The sequence below is a fragment of the Xyrauchen texanus genome, chromosome 35 (genome assembly GCF_025860055.1).
Source record: "Xyrauchen texanus isolate HMW12.3.18 chromosome 35, RBS_HiC_50CHRs, whole genome shotgun sequence".
Taxonomy (NCBI): Eukaryota; Metazoa; Chordata; class Actinopteri; order Cypriniformes; family Catostomidae; genus Xyrauchen; species Xyrauchen texanus.
Window position 1 is genome coordinate 1,711,173 of NC_068310.1, and position 19,427 is coordinate 1,730,599.

The 19,427-nt window shown below is 36.7% G+C and overlaps 1 protein-coding gene across 1 annotated transcript in view; it reads right to left on the reverse strand.

The window, feature by feature from the left end:
* Positions 1-2,298: 2,298 nt before the first annotated feature.
* Positions 2,299-19,427, reverse strand: part of LOC127628708 (nuclear pore membrane glycoprotein 210-like) — a 112,026-nt gene continuing 94,897 nt past the window's right edge. Inside the window, exons 35-40 of the mRNA XM_052105519.1 lie at positions 16,342-16,488; positions 15,648-15,898; positions 15,287-15,491; positions 7,156-7,272; positions 6,994-7,068; positions 2,299-3,385 (exon numbers count right to left, since the gene is read on the reverse strand). Coding sequence (XP_051961479.1) covers positions 3,282-3,385; positions 6,994-7,068; positions 7,156-7,272; positions 15,287-15,491; positions 15,648-15,898; positions 16,342-16,488 — 899 coding nt within the window. The 3' untranslated portion in view covers positions 2,299-3,281. The remainder of the gene's footprint in view (positions 3,386-6,993; positions 7,069-7,155; positions 7,273-15,286; positions 15,492-15,647; positions 15,899-16,341; positions 16,489-19,427) is intronic.

Sequence of the window (19,427 nt, forward strand, 5' to 3'; positions counted from 1 at the left end):
AACAAAGGTGTTTTGAGATTGTTTCAGTGGTTCGTAACAGCTCGCCAGAGCAAATTTTCAGGAAAACTTCTCACCAGCTGCTGAACACCTTACTTCCATCGGCCCACGTCATCAGAAGGTGTGACCTGGAGCTCCACCTACTTTGAGGCTAACTGCTTTTCATTCATCTTGGAAAGTCCGAATTTCCAACTTCAGGAAAAGTGCAATGGTACGCCACTTGAATTCAGACTTCCAACTTTGGGGCTGTGTTCTTTTAGTTCCGCTTTTAGGCACACCTGCTCTTCTGTCGACTTCTCTTCTCTTCGACTCTTCTGTCTCTCTGAGCTCAGATGATTGAGACAAATGCAAAATGGACACTGAAGCAGAGCTTGTGGAGAGAAGATATGTTTAATTGACCAGAAACAAAGCTTTTGTCTCAGTGTTTGGTTTATTTTTATTTTACAGTATAATATGTCCTTTCGGATTTTCTTTTCAACCAACCTGTGTTGCTGACTTGTAGAGTTTCAGCTATTATAGTTGTTTATTTAGTTGCACATGTTTCTGTTGATTGTTAAATAGTTCATGTTATGTACATTTTTCCTCAAGTTCTTTATGATGCATGTTTCCCCTTCTAATTTGTATTGCGTTATTAAAGTTAATTTGATTTTGTACCATTTGTAACTTTCCCTTTTGGGTTTGTAAACCTGATTGATGCAAGGTTCGCTTATGATAAGCAACTTTGGGGTTGTTTTCTTAATAATTTTCTAATCTATGTGGGCAGTTGCAGTTTTGGGGTTTGATTTCCAGATGACATTTGCATTTTTGGGTTTGCTGGTGCTTAGCTTCCAGTGCACAATATTGTGACAAACCAGAAACCACTGATCACAGCGGTCTAATATCTACACTTACTGCTCGAGTCACGCTCAACATCAGTGATGTCAAAAATACAAACAGTTTGTGTCCAATATGTCCCATGTGTCACAGCATATTCATGTCTTTCATCTGGATCTGAGAGTAGCACTGTCACAGGGCAGCCCAAATCATTTTCAAAAGTATTATTTAACACAGCTGAATAAATCTGAATTAACCAACAACATTTTAAGGGTTAGCAAGCTCTTAAAGATCGCAGTTGCACAAATTTATGCAGAGTAGATTGTTTGGCCCGCAATGGTGACATTTATTTATTTGTCCAAACGGGCAGGCGACTTAAAAAAAAATACTACCACATATATATTAAATCATCATTGAGTGGTTAAAACAACTTCTTTTGCAGATCTTGTGTGAAGTGTACTCATAGAATGAGGCATGATGTCAATGATGTAACACATTTTAATGCTAGGGTTAAAGGTTCTTAACAAAGATTGCATCCGCACCTCAGTTGATGTATATATTGTGTGGGGACACATTGTTTGCATTTTTTTATGGGATTCGACTGCAAAAGACCTCAACCAACTTGAACCCGCCCATTCTGGAATCTGGATTCCAGAATTCCAGAATGGGCGGAATATTGTTATTAACAATAATAATAATTATAAAACCGACAATAACAATAGATTTCCTCCTACCGATGGAATCTAATAAAAAAAAAAAAGAAGCAATGGTTGGTTATGTTAAAGCAAGTTATCAGCTTAAAATTTAAAGGGATTGTTCACCCGAAAATGAAAATTCTCTCATGAATTACTCACCCTCATGTCATCCCAGATGCGTATGACTTTCTTCAATATTTACGTCCTTTTTTGATTGAAACTCTTCCCCCTGCCAAGTAGGGGATGTACGGATTAAGAATGTGAAAGTGATCCGTTTCTCATTCACACCTATATATCACTTCTGAAGACATGGATTTAACCACTGGAGCCTTATGGATTCCTTTAATGTGATTTTTGGAACGTCAATGTTCTGGTCACCATTCACTTGCATTGTATGAAATATTGTTCTAAAAATCTTCATTTGTGTTCTGTGGAAGAAAAAGTCATATACATCTGGGATAGCATGAGGGTGAGTAAATCATGAGAGAATTTTCATTTTGAGGTGAACTATTCCTTTAATGTGGAAATGTTTATATTTACATGGTTGGGAACTTGTTTCTCCAAGGTTTAAAAACTGAACCAGTGCTTTTGAAATTAACTTTTCATTACATCTATTATGTGCCTACAAATGCTATTACATTTAAGACAAATTTCTATTGAACTCCAGCTGCAAAATTTTAGAAAAGTATTTTCCAACATGTCTTGTATCAAGTTTATGTGAATTGTCAAAGTAAAAACCACAGATTAGGTGATACTTATAAAAAGCATATTTATTTATTTGAATTACGGATCACAAACATGCTACAAAAGCATAATGTAAATAAAAGGCTGTTCTGAAATGCTATATGCTATTATTAACATTTTGAAACTTAGGGAAGTAAGATTGTTGGAGCAAACTCTTTGTCGAAGGCTCAGAAGTGGTTTACATCTACAGCTAAAACAGTCAAGCATTGACGAATCATAATACCTCATTGTATTCTGTACTGCAGTTTTATGGGTCACTTAATGAGGCAGATATTAGAAGAAACAGTCTTGATTAAAGTTTCAGTGTCACTTTAACTAAGACTGGCATTTATTTAGTCAAAAACAGTCACAATGTTGAATGACAACTCACAGTAATAAATGGATCAGTGTAATGCATGCATTGTTTGACTGGTACTTCCTTTAAACAGCAAACTAGCAACTCCGTCAATCAGTCTGTCATGATCTCTTTACATCTTCTATAGAATTTGAACTGAATTAAGCACTTCAGCTCATTTAACATTCATTTCACATCAATAACTGAAAAAAGCTGCACTATTTTCAACTCAAGAGTTCTTCAAAGTTCTTTAACACGTTTAAAATCAATAATAAAATAAGATGACTGGCCATTAGTTTCTGCATAAACACTTTTTAAGAGCACTTTGGACAGATTCAGTGGTTGCACTATTCACAACATAACATGCTACGCCATTTACCAAGCCACAGGCTCACATTAGTATAAAGGTTGTCCTGAGCTTCAAAAACAAATCAGATTAACATGTTTAACAGCACAATTGTCACAAAATTAGAATTCCTCAAACAAAAAAGAAGCTATTGAATAACTAATAAGTCCAGACATCAATTTATATAATTCAAACAAGCACAAAGCAATACGCAGCCTCATTATATTCAGTTCAGGTATGTTATGCAGTATCTCAGCACATCTGAATGAAGAAAAGCTATGGTAAGCATGTGATCGCATATCTTTACAGTCACTGGTAAGGCACTGTGTCTTCAGTTGTCAGGTGGAAGAGTTCATCTGGAGTTATAGTCGAGTGAATACAAGCGTAATCGTGGGCTTCCCTTCACTTCTGAAGACACACTGTTGTTAAAGGGGCTTTCAGTCAGTTTAGCTACACCTGGAGGAAAACAATTACAATTACAAAATCAAACATTTTAGTTCAGTGTTTCCCAACCTTTTTTCTGCCACAACACACGTTTTATGACTAAAGAATTCTACGGCACACCATCCAACATAGCCTAACCATAGTCAATATTTTTCCTTTTCAAGTACTTGTGTCCCATGTTTTCTGTCCATCTTAGTAGCTTGTTTACTTGAAATGTTTGTGTGGCAGGGCGAAGCCGGGTGCGTAGGATCACGACCCGGCCCTGCCCTCCGCCCTGCCACAGTTTGAAATTCGGCTATGCAAATTAAAAACAAAAACAAGTTACATACAGTGCTTGCGTTAGACTTTCTCATTGTCTGTCATTTTGACGGACAGGGTCCTAAAAATCCCTTCATAATCTATTATTACCCATCATTTTAATTTTCCTATTTTAATGATAATAAGATATTTAATAGCTTTTATTTTTATTTTTATTCACATTTTCATTTTTAATCATGAATTTACAGGTCGAGCAAATAGCAGATTATGCAGTTATTTATTTATGAGAACAGATGAACAAAAGAGACACCACACAAAGCAGATTAATGTTGTTTCCCCCCGCAGTGACAGCGGAGGCCAATAAAACACGACATATGAGCAACGCAATATTACAAAAAGAAAACTTAAACCTTCCTCCTGGTCCACATCGACTTAAACTAGGTGCTCACCTGTGCATAATCAAACACATCAAGGGAGACTGATGCTGAGGCAATTGTCATTAGGTTTTGTGTCTTTGCCTCAGACAGATGACTTCTTGCGGCAGTTTTAATTTGGTTCTGGAGGCTGAACCCAGCGTCAAGCGCCGCATTGCCCTCCATATGACAAGAGTTGCAGAACAGCCACAGAGGGGTGATTTTACAAGTTTGCCACATAAAAAAGTGTGAGGTGTGCACAATAAACATTGAAAACATTAAAACAAAAAAAGCTTGCAGTTGCTTTGATAGCAGAAAGTAAATAAGGACTCGTTTATGTTTAGGTTTAAGGGTGTTCTTGGTGAATTTAAATTAGTTCAATAACTGGGGTCTCTGATATTCGTAAACGATAAGGTAATATTTCATTAAAAGAAATGATGAGAGACATTCAATGTCTCTTCACAAATTTGGACAGTTTTTAAATATATCTTGTTGCTTAGTACTCTCAAAGACATTATTGGTGAAACAAAAGCGTGTGTGTGAAAAACACTTTGGCGTAAAGTGACATCACTTCATAGACTTTAACGTATTCTGCAGCGCTGACGCGAGTCATGTGAAAGACCCTTAACACCTATAAATATCACTCACTTTTGCACATTAATCATTGCTCTTCACAATCACAAAAGTGACTGTGGCAAGGCGGAGGGTGGGGCCGGGTCGTGATTATACACACCCGGTCCCTTATCAGGCTAATTAAGCCTCAGAGAGGGATAAAGGCCGATGGTGGTGCGGAAGAGAGAGATCGTTTACGGACATGTCCGTCATTTGTGTGTTGTTGTCTTTTGTTTAAGTTTATAATTAAAATATAATTTATATTGCCAAGCCGGTTCTCGCCTCCTCCTTTCCATTGAACTACGTTACAGTGACCAATTATGGTTTCAAAATGGTGAATTTCTGCGAAAGGTGATTAGTTTGGATCCCTGAAATTATATTTTTTTTTTTCATGCATTTATTAATTTTATGGAATTTGATAATTTTCCACGGCACACCTGACGATCTTTCATGGCACACTAGTTTGCTGTGGCACAGTGGTTGGGAAACAATGTTTTAGATAAGAATTGAGGTTTGTTTGCTTTTTAATTACATATTAACTTCTAGCTATTTTCATGTCAAAATAAAACCTATATAACATGTTTAAGAAAAAAAAAAAACAATGTCAGTCAGTCTGTAATTCTTTTCACAATTATTTAGGTGAGTGCAAAAATCATTCTGCATCTGGGTACGACCGCAGAAAGTTTTATGAATCTGTCATAAAGTAATGCAGCTTTGCAAAGCATGGAGCAGTTAAAAACAATATTGGACCTGTAATCAGCTGCTCTTTTGAATAGCCCTTTATTCATTTCACATGTGCAGAGTGCGTTTACAAGAAAATCACAGTCATAAAAAAACTGCCTGTTTAAGTGCGAGTCAGAGAGAGGGTGGAAAATGGTAATAAAAAAACTAGGACTGTAGATTTAACACATTAATTTAGAGTGATTAATTATATACAAAAACAGAGCTTTAAAAAAAATTACACAATTAATCATGCCCCTTGACCTTTGTGTGAATTTCACAATAAAAGTATGTTTTGTTCACCTGTTCCAAGTTTGAGTTACATGAACATGTTTTCATGAGCCGTGTCAACAGTGGGCAGTCAGCGCATCTCAACAAACCTCACAAGAAGTGCAGCCACAGAATCATGACCACTGGACGAAGCATGACAAAATGTTACATTTTTGAGATACGATTTTTAATGTATCAACTACTTTTGTCTGTCAAATGTTCATAGATTACAAAAAAATAGGTCAGACGAAATGCAAAAACTCGTCCTGTGAAAAAAGGGCAGATTGATAAACTAAACTGCAAAATGAATGAATAATTATTTTAATTATCATTTATATTGAATTATCTTTATTTCAGGGCCTTTCTTAGCGAATACTGATACATGCAATTAATTGCAATTAATTCGATGAATTAATCAATATGTCATGTAATTAATTTGATTAAACATTTTAATTGATTGACAGCCCTAAAAAAAGTAGTAAAAGTAAAGTAAGATTGTTTTTGGTGCATCAAAGAAATTAACCAAAAAGAGACTAAACCTTTAAGAACACTAATATTAAAGAAATAGTTCACCCAAAAGTTCTCTCATCATTTACTCACCTTCATGATGTCCCAGATGTGTATGACTTTCTTCTGCAGAACACATTTGAAGAAAAATATCTCAGCTCAGTAGATCCTTATAATGCAAGTGGATGGTGATTTCAATTTTGAAGTTCCAAAAATCACAGACAGTCAGCATAAACGTCATCGATATGACTCCAGCAGTTAAATTTATGACTTCTAAAGCGACATGATCACTTTTGGTGTGAAAAAATTATAAATATTTAACAACAAACCATTGCTCTTGTGTGACGTATTCGCGTTGACATGATACAGATGTAATCTCACGTTCTCCTCTCTGTTGAGACATCCAGGATAAGCACACTAACCAAAAGTGATCGTATCACTTTAAAAAACATGAATTTAACTGCTGTAGTCATATCAATGGTGTTTATGCTGACTGTCTGTGATTTTTGGAGCTTCAAAAGAGAAATCTCCATTCACTTGCATTTTAAGGACCTACTGAGCGGAGATATTTTTCTATTTTTCATTTTCAAACGTGTTCCGCTGAAGAAAGATAGTCATACACACCTGGGAAATCATGAGGGTGAGTAAATGATTAGAGAATTGCCTTTTTTGGATGAACTAACACTTTAAAGTTCCTTTTAAAACAGAAAGAGTGACAGATTATCTAACACAAAAATAAGATACAGAACATTAAGAGGTTGTGTTAAATACTGTTGTAATCTAGTAATACTGTTACATTCGCTTATAATATTCTTGCAGGAGTATTTTAGAAACATGTACCTGCAGGGGGCGGAGACCTCTGTATGAATGCAGGATGATTGACAGGATCTCTCGGTGAAAACAGCGCATGGCACACTGTGAAAACAGGCGAATTCCTCAAATATACAGTCATAATATTGTTATGATATTGAACATTGTTGTGGATTATGTGGAGGGATTTACCAATGATGACCACAGCTGTGGCAGCCAAAAGGGCAAACAGAGTGAAGAACATCACTTGATATGAGTCAATAAACTGCTGAAAAATATTGGCTCCATTCGTTGCATCTGTCATATGTGCTGTAAGAGTAAAACAGCTAGTGTCAGTTTTTATGAGCATAATAAAAGTCATAAGCAGCTAGTAAGGTGTCAAATCTTGTCCCTCTTTGCCCACTAAACATTTCCACTTGATAAAAGAACCTCCAGGACTCCAAATGTCTTGTTGATTAAACTAGTTTATATTTGAGTATCTGCAGGTATCAGGACTTCAAATGAAATACTTTTGACTACCTATTAAAAAAGACATGCATGTAATTTCAATCACTACTGGGACACATCAGCTGTATATGACACACAAATGTATTGTGTTTATGCATATACTTATTCACCATTAGATGCGACATGAAGTCACACGTAAGATTATATATGCAGAAGAATTCCAGCAACATGATTTGAATCCAGGAAAAACCCAGCCTTTCAGTTTGGAATGTTTCAATGCCATAAATGGAAAGATGTTGGTGCCAGTGAGTCTAACATCTGGCCAATAAAACTAACAAAGAGACTTGTCTAGATCCCATATGACTTCTCTGCAAAGAGGCCCCAAGTTCAAAGGTCAAAGCAATAATAGACAGAACACACACTCTGGGAGTTCCCGAGAGACTCGGGACCCACAAGATTCTGTCCTCAGATATAAACCAATCAGCTACACTTACTCATCAGATCACGTGATATTGTGACCACGGTTGAGCAATCAGCATCTTAAAAGGGACATTCCTTAATCCAGAAACATCTCACACAAAGTCACATTACTTTGCTGAATCAACCTTCCAAAATGTACAGAATGAATTTAAGAATTTCACAGTTCATACAATACCTAGTCTTGCTAGGCATTCGGACAATTGCTTTGAACTGTGGTAAAATGTATAACTGACAAATTAATGATTATAGCCTGACGTAACTCTTTAAAATATGTGTAATATTTCATCCATGTGGTATAACCCATGAATTAACCAGTATTATTTTGTAACCAGGGATTTTCGTGTTTGGTTGCCTACACGTATAATATCCATTAAAAAATGTCATGTTTAGTATGTAAGCGTTCGCTGACATATGCAGAGAAAGCTGATGACAACGAATATCATGTCTCTTGTACCATTCTCAAGATATAAAAGCTCATGATTAAATATGGACTATTTTTGAGTGGGAGATTTTTAAGACTCTGGAACAAAGGACCATAAATCAACAGTCGGAAAAGACAGCCCAGTTGATGTGACCACGTGACAAAAGTCACTTCTGATTGGTGCAGGACACCTTTGGGGATGCGGCCAATTTCAGTTCAAATATTTCCAAACAGGAAGAACACCCTTCTTGTCTCTTTTTGTCTTTTTTTGACTCGACGTCCCGAGAAAGCTAGTCACTCTATACGGTCCACACACCCATGAGAAGACCTCGCTTCAAAGCCAAAATTATCATTCATACAGAGATCAAAACATTGACGGAACAAACTTTCGACCAAGCGCCATGAACCAAGCAACAAAAAGAATGCAAGGAAACATCATAAAGACACACAAGTCTACAAGTCTATAATGTATTAATCAAATAATTTGGGTAATCAGATTGCAAATCGATGTAGACTCAAAGTAGGATGAAATGGTTCTTAAGGCATTGTCAACAAACTCCTTAAACATCACTTTCACTGTACTGATCAGTTATTTCACATTCTGTCCCTCTTTTCACCAACCTGTTTCATGTATATATGTGTTAGATTAGATTTATGTTTAGAATAGTAATAAAGTTTGTCTGTGTTCAAAGACGACGTGACTGTGGTATATTTTGATAACTTCTCATCCCTGTTTCTAAAAGATTTTGCTTCAAAGCTGTACCTAAATAAGGGTGATATTATTTTCAATAAGCCATGAGAATAATATTACTCCAATAAGTGAATTAATCATAATTCACTTACTAAAGCTAATTCCTAACAGTAGAAATTGTGAGCAGATACAACGAAACATTGTATTACAATTTCAAAGGTGGAGAATCTATTAAGACAAATAATTCTTTGAATTATTTGTTATTTACCTAATTTATAATGGTTGTCAAATGCGACTAATTCTGTTATACATTTCATTACCTAATAAAGGTACAATAAGGACGGTTTAATTTAGCTCATAGCTCACATATTTCCTAGGTGTGGATATGGATGTGGAGGTGAGTGTGAGTGTATGTCTGTCTATGTGTGGCCCTGCGATGGACTGGCGACCTGTCCAGGGTGTCCCCCGCCAATGTTAGCTGGGATAGGCTCCAGCCCCCCGCGACCCTGTACACAGGATAAGCGGCTGACGATGGATGGATGGATGGCTCACATATTTCAAGACCCTAAATTCCCTTCTAAATTTAGCATATCAAATATCCTTACATATAATGGTGTGAGAATGAGGGCAATTTAAAGTTCACTACCAAATATCCTACACACATCTTTAAATGATTTGTAGCTAATGCTTTGATACTGTGTACCTACTGTGTAATTAACATGCAGACATCTACAGTAGTTATTAAAGTTAATTATACAATGCTTAAATGTTCATAACTATACCCAAGTTACCTCAACTGTATGCCATTCTCCCAAAATCAGACATGAACATTCATTTGGTCTTGACAAACATGAGCAATAACAGTTTATGCTGTGACTGAGTCAGGGAACATTGTCTGAAAAAGCCGGCAAATATCTTTGTTAAAACTGTCTGAGAAGTGCTTTTAACACTGTTCTGAGACACCACATAATATTAGTTTGAAATGAAGCAGTCACATTTACAGGGCTTTTCAGCAGAGCTGGAGATGACTAGAGCCTAGGAGAGCTTAGCACAGAAAGGACTGGGCAGTGTCTTCAAAAATTATAGCAATTTTTTTGTTTTGCCTATTTACAACATTCAGTATAAATCCCTATAATTATGTATTTGCTCCGAAATGAAAGAATTGTTGTTATTTTTGTTTTTAAATCAAAGGAACAGTAATTTCAACCAAATATGTAAAATAGAAATCTATTTAAAAATAATAAAACTCAACTTTTCTGGATAATGACAATTTAATCATTTTCATTTATTTGCACAAATACAACAATACAATAGGTAGACCTGTCGCAATTAAAATCACCTGATGGTTATTTTATCTAACTGCAATTATTTTAGATAATCACGATTATTGCACCCTTCAAATTCCAATCGCATTTTCATGCCCAAATGAACTGAGCAAAAATATAGGCTAAATGTCATGAACGGCGTGTGTATGTGTGTCATTCAGTTGAAATCTGTGCATCACTGCAGAGGTCAACAAGAGCAGCTCCTGTCCAGAAGATGCTCTAATGCGCACACCGTCAGCAGAGGCTTGCGACAAACTATAAAATATACACAAACAAATATAAATAGTGATAGTGAACACAAAGTGCTCCGGTTTCACTTTAAACCAGTGGTTCTCAACCTTTTTGATTCAGAGGCTCCCTTCTTGCCCAAGACAATATTCGGGGCCCCAGAAACATGGTATCAAAAGAATAAAATACTTATGACGATAATTTTGAGATGACACATGTACAGGAACTTAAAGGAACTGACATTAATAGTTATCATATTTTAATATTAATGATTTTAAATAATTTTAAATCAACTTTGAGGCTCCCCTGGAGGATTGCTGAGGCACCCTTGTGGAAAACATCTTCTTTAAACGATTGTGTAATGGCAAATGTTTCTGGTCACTGCGAGTTCATAAACGCAGTGTTAACCCGTTTAATCCCACAATTGTGACCGTGTCTTTTTTCTTATTTCTGGAAGCTCTAAAAGTGTTGTTTTTGGCTCTGGGCAAGAAATTCAACTTTTAAATGAAAAAATAGATAGTCTTGATTAAAATGTATCAATTTCATGTGGCTAGTGCAAAAGGTCACATGACCAGATCAGTTTACTTCCTGCTTGCACATCTAGAAGAAGATGTCTTCCTCAGACTATTACAAAAAGAAGTAACTAAAATACCTTAATTAACAAACAGAACTATCATATTTTGTACATATATTCTTAAAAGGGTCTACTACTAATATATTTTGAGAACTATACTCCTGCATATATATTTTGCTCATAAGAGGTGTAAATTTGTTAATGGTCACAATTGTGACCGGTAGTATAACACAGTGTTTCAATTGAAATCACAGGTTTTAGCTGTTAATCCTAGTTATCATTTGTTTATTTTTACACCGTTTAAAATTATCAGATGTGTTGGACCTCCTAGGCGTACGTGACACCCCAAGTGTTGTGTGCAGCATCACCGTCATTCCTACACTTGAAAAAGAGGCAATTGAAAGTGACTGTGATAGTGATGGCTCATATTGGGAGTACCAGGGTGAAACGGCCCATTTACCAGATAGACTATTGAAGGCGATGCAGAGGTGAACTATCTGGAGGATGAGACAGATGTTCATGAGCTCATGAGAACCAATTGGTGTGCCCCACCTCAACCTCCACCCCCCCACCTCCCGCTGCAGCAGTCGGTGTTGAAGCAAACGCGCCCCCACTGCCATATCTTGGCGAGTCTCCCACCGTGACCAGCCAGAAAAGGAGATGCCTTGAGGAAAATGAGACCCCGCAACACCAAAAAAACAGAAAACATCTCTTCAAAATATGAAAAACAGGGACAGAGTTTTTAAAAGATCAAAACGACCTACCACGTCCAAGATTACAGCTTTCGTGACCTATGGCCCGACTGCAGAAGAGTGCATAAAGCAAACTAGACCCGATCCAGTCGATTTGTTCCTGTTGATGTACCCTCCTACTCTGAGGGAGCTCAATGTTGAGATGTCAGATATCTATTCAATGCAAACCAAAGGGAAGACGCTTGATCTGAACATGGATAAGTTGCTGACTTTCTATGGGGTTCTTCTCACATCTGGCTGCAGTTCTGTGCCACGGCGGCACATGTATTGTTCATATGACCCTGATGTCTACAATGAAGCCATCTTAAATGCAATGAGGAATCGCTTTGATGAGATAATGGCCTCAATCCAAAAAGTTACTATTATTTTATGTTCTAAATATGTAAAGGTCTAATTGAAGAATTTGTATGAATTCTGACTATGCTGTTTCCCACCGGTCACTATTGTGACCGAGTATAAAACCTATTATTTCACTAACTTAACCAACATAAAATCAAAAAAGGCATAACGTTTGTTTGTCAGGGAGGTCTAAGGAGTAAAATACATGTACTCAAATTGCAAGAAAAAATTTGGGATTAAACGGGTTAATGACAGACGCAAGCTTACTCTATATCTGTGGAGTGATAAATTGGTCTATGTAACTTATTGAAATTAAACCAAGGTAATTTCCCATTCCAAATAAATACATAGATATTCTTTCAAATGTAAAATATGAAAGAAATAGACAGCAGTAAATAATTACATTTGGGAATACAATTCATTTTTAGAACATTGACCTTCCTAGCCATAGACAAATGTAGTAAGCCTCACCTATCAAAATCACACAATAACTTTTTCATTAATGGATCAAAATTAACTGTGAAAATAAAATGCCTAAATACTTAATGCATTGCTTGGGACACTGGAAGGCACCAGGTTGGAAAGCTGTGAGCAAGAGCTTCCGATTTACAACAATTCACCCTGTATCCTGAACATTTGGAGAAAGAATTAATAATAAGAGTGGTGGTGGTGCAGTGGGCTAGAGCACATAACTGTTAATCAGAAGGTCGCTGGTTTGATCCCCACAGCCACCACCATTGTGTCCTTGAGCAAGACACTCAACTCCAGGTTGCTCCGGGGGGATTGTCCCTGTAATAAATGCACTGTAAATCGCTTTGGATAAAAGCGTCTGCCAAATGCATAAATGTAAATGTAATTTTATGGAGGCTATACATACATCTTTTAGGGTTGGAGATGACTAATAATATATCATCTGCATAGAGTAAACGTTTAAGCACTACACCTCCTCCTACAAAACCAGGAAAATCCTTTTCTTATTGCAGCTGCTAATGGTTCCAGGAAAAGACTGAACAGCAAAGGGGAGAAAGGATAGCCTTGCCGAGTTCCCCTATCAAATCAAAAATAATCTGGAATTAATCCATTAGTATGGACAGACAGAGCCGAGATATTCTTCTAAAAATCTTCATTTGTGTTCTGCAGAAGAAAGTCATACACATCTAGGATGCCAAAAGGGTGAGTAAATCATTCTTAATAATAAGAGGGGTTAAAGAAACAAAGTAGTTTATATTTTGAAGAACATATTAAATAAAAGCAGATGATGTCTGATACGTTGTGTGTTAGAGGTTTAGTGGCGATCTGCTGCAGACGAGTGCAGCAAAAATACTTCTCATACACATTTCGGTCATCCAAAAACAGTTTGCAAGAATAGTGTTGCCTATGAAAATGCTGTAAATGATCTTAGACCATCTCAGGCACTGATCCGAGTTTAATTTACTTTATTTCCATGGAGAAAATCATGTTTTACAAGCATTGTGAAGACAAATCTGCAGGTTCAATTTATTTGGACTGGAAATATTTGGGGCTAATGGGTATCCATTCACTCAGCATTGGGTGAATTGTCATCATGTGTTTGTCTTCTGTGCTTGTCTACTCTTTAGCCTCCATTTGTATGTTGCAAAACTATCATTAATATGGTGTATATTATAAATAATATTATATTAATGTACAGATGAAGTCAGAAGTGTACATACACTTAGGTTGAAGTAATTCAAACTCATTTTTTAACCACTCCACAGATTTCATATTGCACACTATAGTTTTGGCAAATTGTTTAAGACAGATTATTTCACTTTTAATTGAATATAATCACAATTCCAGTGGGTCAGACATTTACATACACTAAAATAACTGTGCCTTTATAAAGCATTGAAAATTCCAGAAAATTATGTCAAGCCTTTAGACAATTAGCTTCTGAAAGGAAGTGGACAGATTTGGAGGTGTACCTGTGGATGTATTTTAAAGGCCTACCTTCAAACTCAAACCTTTGCTTGACATAATGTAAAAATCAAAAGAAACCAGCCAAGACCTCCACAAGTGTGGTTCCTTGGGAACAATGTAATTTGGCCATAATGACAATTGTTATGTTTGGAGGAAAAAGGGTGAGGCTTGCAAGCTGAAAAACACCATCCCAACTGTGAAGTATGGGGGTGGCTGCATCAGGTTGTGGGGGTGCTTTGCTGCATGAGGGACTGGTGCACTTCTCAAAATAGATTGCATCATCAGGAAGGAAATGATGTGGATATATTGAAGCAACATTCAAGTCATCAGCCAGGAAGTTAAAGCTTGGTCACAAATGGGTCTTCCAAATGGACAATGGCCCCAAGCATACCTCCAAAGTTGTGGCAAAATGGCTTAAGGACAACAAAGTCAAGGTATTGGAGTGGCTATCACAAAGCCATGACCTCAATCTTATAGAAAATCTGTGGGCAGAACTGAAAATGCGTGTGCGAGCAAGGAGGCCTACAAACCTGACTCAGTTACACCAGTTCTGTCTGGAGGAATGGGCCAAAATTCCAGCAACTTATTGTGAGAATCTTTTGGATGACTACACAAACGTTTGACTGAATTTAAACAATTTAAAGGCAATGCTACCAAATAATAACAGTGTATGTAAACTTCTGACCCACTGGGAATGTGATGAAAGATATAAAAGCTGAAATAAATAATTCACTCTATTATTCTCACATTTCACATTCTAAAAATAGTGATACTAACTGATCTAAGACAGGGAATGTTTTCCACAATTTATGTCAGGAATTGTGAAAAACTGAGTTTAAATGTATTTGGTTAAGGTGTATTTAAACTTCTGACATCAACTGTGTGTGTGTGTATGTGTGTGTGTGTGTGTGTGTGTGTGTGTGTGTGTGTGTGTGTGTGTATACTTTGCCTTCACCTGGAGCTTTTATTCTGCCGGAAAGTACCATATTTATTGGGGAGTTTACATTCTTCCTTTCATCTCCTTTTCTGTGATACTGTGGTGAATTTTTGATTAGTATAATAACTTGTGGCCGGGCTGGAATTGAGTTTGATACCCCTGTTATAAATGGAGCTAAATGTGAAACAAACCTTGCATAGAAGTGCTGCTGGCTGCTACATGCATGACAGATACAGGGATGTGCAGCACCTGATCACTCGACACGCTGCTTATTGACAACAATGCTGTCAGCATGCTCTGCGGATTCACCACACTAACTGTGTATCTGATGAAACTGGGAAGAACCTGGGAAACTTCCTTCTCCTTTATCAGGATCGCAGGAGAACTGCTCTTCACCTAAACATGAGAAACAGCCGATCGCAATCACATTACAAACACTATTCATCTGAGACATGCACTCCCAGTCAAAAGCTTGGACACACTCATTCTTTACTCTTGTGCATGAACAAAAAATTGCTTTCAAATGGGCAGAATAAGATGTCAGATCATTACATCTAGTTGTTGAAGAGCAGCTGTAGTCCCATAGACATTGAGCTCAGCAGATGTGTGCTGGTTACTCAGGATGATATCAGTCTGATCAGCATAGATTCCTGGATTGACCGGCAGCCGAACACTGATCTGTTGTACAGTGAGGTGACTGCCCTGTACAGCAGCCGACACCTCCACATCCGTCATGGACATACTCAACACCTTCAACTGCTGATCACTCATGCCTTTAAAACTCAACACACAGCTGTAGAAACCTGCACATCACAGGAGAAACAAATCACTTATAAATTACTGTCAATTTATTGATTTTTTTCAAACAATCATTTATATAACAATTTGCTGAGAAAAGATCCAAATGAAGATATTTTTAATACATTGTTGAGGCAGACGAGTAAAGTATTGATTAGACAATGCAAAAAGTGGTTTAAAGTCAGTAATGTACAGTCGTTTGAGCTGTACATTAATTTCTTTATTAAGAATTTATATGTTCAATGATATCAACATATAAATTCTTAATTAAAAAATTAATGTACAGCTCAAACGCAGGGGGCATAATTAATTGCTATCAAAGGACCTTTTTTAGATCATTAAATTAAAATATTTAATTTCATAAAAAGAGAGAAATTAAATTGACAGCCCTAATATAAACATAATGGGTTATATTCTGATGGCTGCATAAAGGTTCCTGTAGAGAGACCTGTGCTGGTGTCAAACTCTGTGTGAGTTTGATAGACATCATAAGGGGAGAAATCCACAGCACTGCTGGTGAAGTGAAGCTGACAGCTGATGGAGGATTCTGGGTGGAGCAGACTGATACTGTCTGATTGAGAGGAGCAGCAGCTGCCTGATGATATAACATAACAGTGTGGGAGTGTTAGGAGACTGTAACCAAGGATGGCGCTAACCGGAAATTTGTCATTTACAGATTTTTTGAAACTCTGACAAGTAATTCCATATGTTGTCCGTCATTGTGACTAAAGGTAGACCATTACTTTATATTAATCTGTGCTGATTGTTGCTTTTCGGAACTATTGGCAAAATCTCTGCTGATTTTGTATTTTTTTTTTTATTAATCAGTGTTCCCAAATGCTGTCTATCATTTTGGCTACCAGTAGACCTATATATCGGTTTAACCGATAATTCAGTGCCAATAGTTGCTTTTCGGAACCATCGGTTATTGTCAAAAATCTATGCCGATTTTATTAATTTTTTTTCTTTACTCAGGATTCCTCTGTGGCCGGTGCTGGATGATTCTACAGTGTAAAAGCGGCCTCTAGAGGTGAAATAAAACAATCACTGACATGTTGTGGGGATTTGATATATCTAAATCTATCATCTTTGAAAATATCCATCCATATTTATTCCTCACGTCAATGCATATTTTGTTATTTTGATTAGATAAACTAAGTGTTCTAAATTAAAGTAAGGGCAAGCAAAGTAAATGTGACTGTATAGTAACATGCCCTGTCTCTAACTTCATATCATGTGAATAATAATTTAAAAAAAAAATTATCTTGTGTAAATGATATAGTGTGTAGTAATCTTTAATCTAGAGAATACATAGGCTTTTAAAACCTTAATTTTGAAAATACTTAAAATAGAGCATTTTAAAGGAGCCAAGTTTCAAAATAAGAGTCCTAAAATTAGTTAAGCGTATTCTGTTTTTGTTTAGAGTTAAAAGTCCCAAATTACGTTACATCTGAATGTTTTTCCTGGTTATTATTGGGATTTTGGTTGCACAATGAACTGCGTCTGGGATTTTATTGATTTTATACTAATGTAGCCTCTGCACCCGTCATAGTAATGAGAAACCAATAATTTTTTTTAACATTAAATTGATTAAAAACTATCATCTGATTAATCGGTTATCAGCCTTTTTCATCACCTTAGTCGGATAATAATACGAATAATAATTATAATTCATAAAGCTTAGTTCCCAGGTTAACAGTTCAGGGCTAAGTTTAACGAAGCACTAGTTAGTAGCACTTAAGAACTTAATCTCTATGGCACATTTTCCAAAAGCATAGTTCTATAGCAGGGGTCGGGAACCTATGGCTCTTTTCCGGATTTTATATGGCTCTCCAATTTTCAAATGTTGACTGAATATACACCCTCGAACATGATGATAAAATTATTTGGAAACTATTAGCATTTCTGATTAATGTATAATTAGGAATGTGTAAAATTAAATTAAATATGTTCAAAATATTTAGGTAAGAGACTCGCAGCTTAAAATGATTGACAGCGGCGTTTGGCCTGTACCTAGCCTACCTTTCAGAGTGCTGAATTTTAATTGGCTGACGGTTAGGCCTGCGTCAAGTCAAGATCAAGTTAAACAACTACCTAGCTGGCTGAATTAAAAATCATCATCATCAACGAGAGGAAAATGGCGAAAAGAAAAAAGACGACGATTACCGTTCATTTCGGCCTGAATGGACGGATCAATTTGCATTTGTGGAGAAGTTGGGGTCTGCAGTGTGTCTCATTTGCAATGAACGTATTGCGTCGCTCAAAAAGTCAAATATTAAAAGACATTTTGAGACGCACCATGCAGCATTCGCCGCAAAACATCCCGATGGAGAATGCAGGAGAAAAGCTCGCGCTGAGCTTCAGCGGAGAATGGAAACCGGACAGCAGCAGCTGCTATCGTGGACTAATAAAGGCGGGAATCTGAATTCTGCGAGCTTTGCTGGTGCTCTGGAGATTGTGCGGAGTGGGAAACCATTTACAGATGGAGACTACATTAAGGGTTGCATGCTCAGTGTTGCAAAATAACTGTTTAAGGACCTCCCAAACAAGGATAAAATTATCCAAAAAATCGAAGACATGCCTTTCTCTGCAAGAACTGTTCATGATCGTGCACTGGTGATGGCACGCCAGATAGAGGAGATGCAAATCAACGACATCAGTTCAGGTAGTTACTTTTCTCTTTCCTTGGATGAGTCTACCGATGTGAGCAATATAGCGCAGCTAAGCATAATCAGGCGGTATGTGACGGGTGATACAGTGCGTGAATACACAAGTGTAAACTTTGCTGTGGCTCTTTTGAAAAATTTCTCTAAATGTTTTTGTTTGTTTGGCTCTTCTTGGTAAAAAGGTTCCCGACCCCTGTTCTACAGATAGTAGTAGTGGGTGATTTATTTATTTTTATTGAGGTTTTGCATAAAAATATTAACAATGCTATAGTTAGATTAACTGTCAATCCACCAAAGGCTGAATAAGTATGAGAAGAAAAAAAAATGTCACTGCGCTTGGCATAATACCGCCCCCAATCTGACTAACACTTTTTTTATGGATTTAAAGGAAAGAACGGAGAACGTTCATCAACATGCACAAGATTGCCGAGGCCAGTTCTGATTAAGACTGCGTCTTTGAATGCTGAATTTAGATGAATCTGATCTACTGTCACACAGTACAATCACACTGGAAATATTTCCGTCAGTCTCCATGTTGTTAACCTGTTACGTTCATTTGGAGCGCGCACACTTGTATGGGCTGAAATATGTGCCACCAGAAACTGAATTTGAACCATTATATTTGAATTTGAATGGCTAAACTTGAATAATTGCATTGAAAAACTGAATTTGAATCACATCATTTGAAATTGTATTGTTTAATTAAAATTGAATTTATTCAAAACTGAATCTGAATTGTATCATTTGAAATTGAATTTATTCGTTTGGAACTGAAGTCCAATAAAATTTGATCCTCACTGAAAATTAAACTCTCTATATATCTTCACATTCACTTCTCACAATTCAGATTCAGTTCTCAAATTCAATT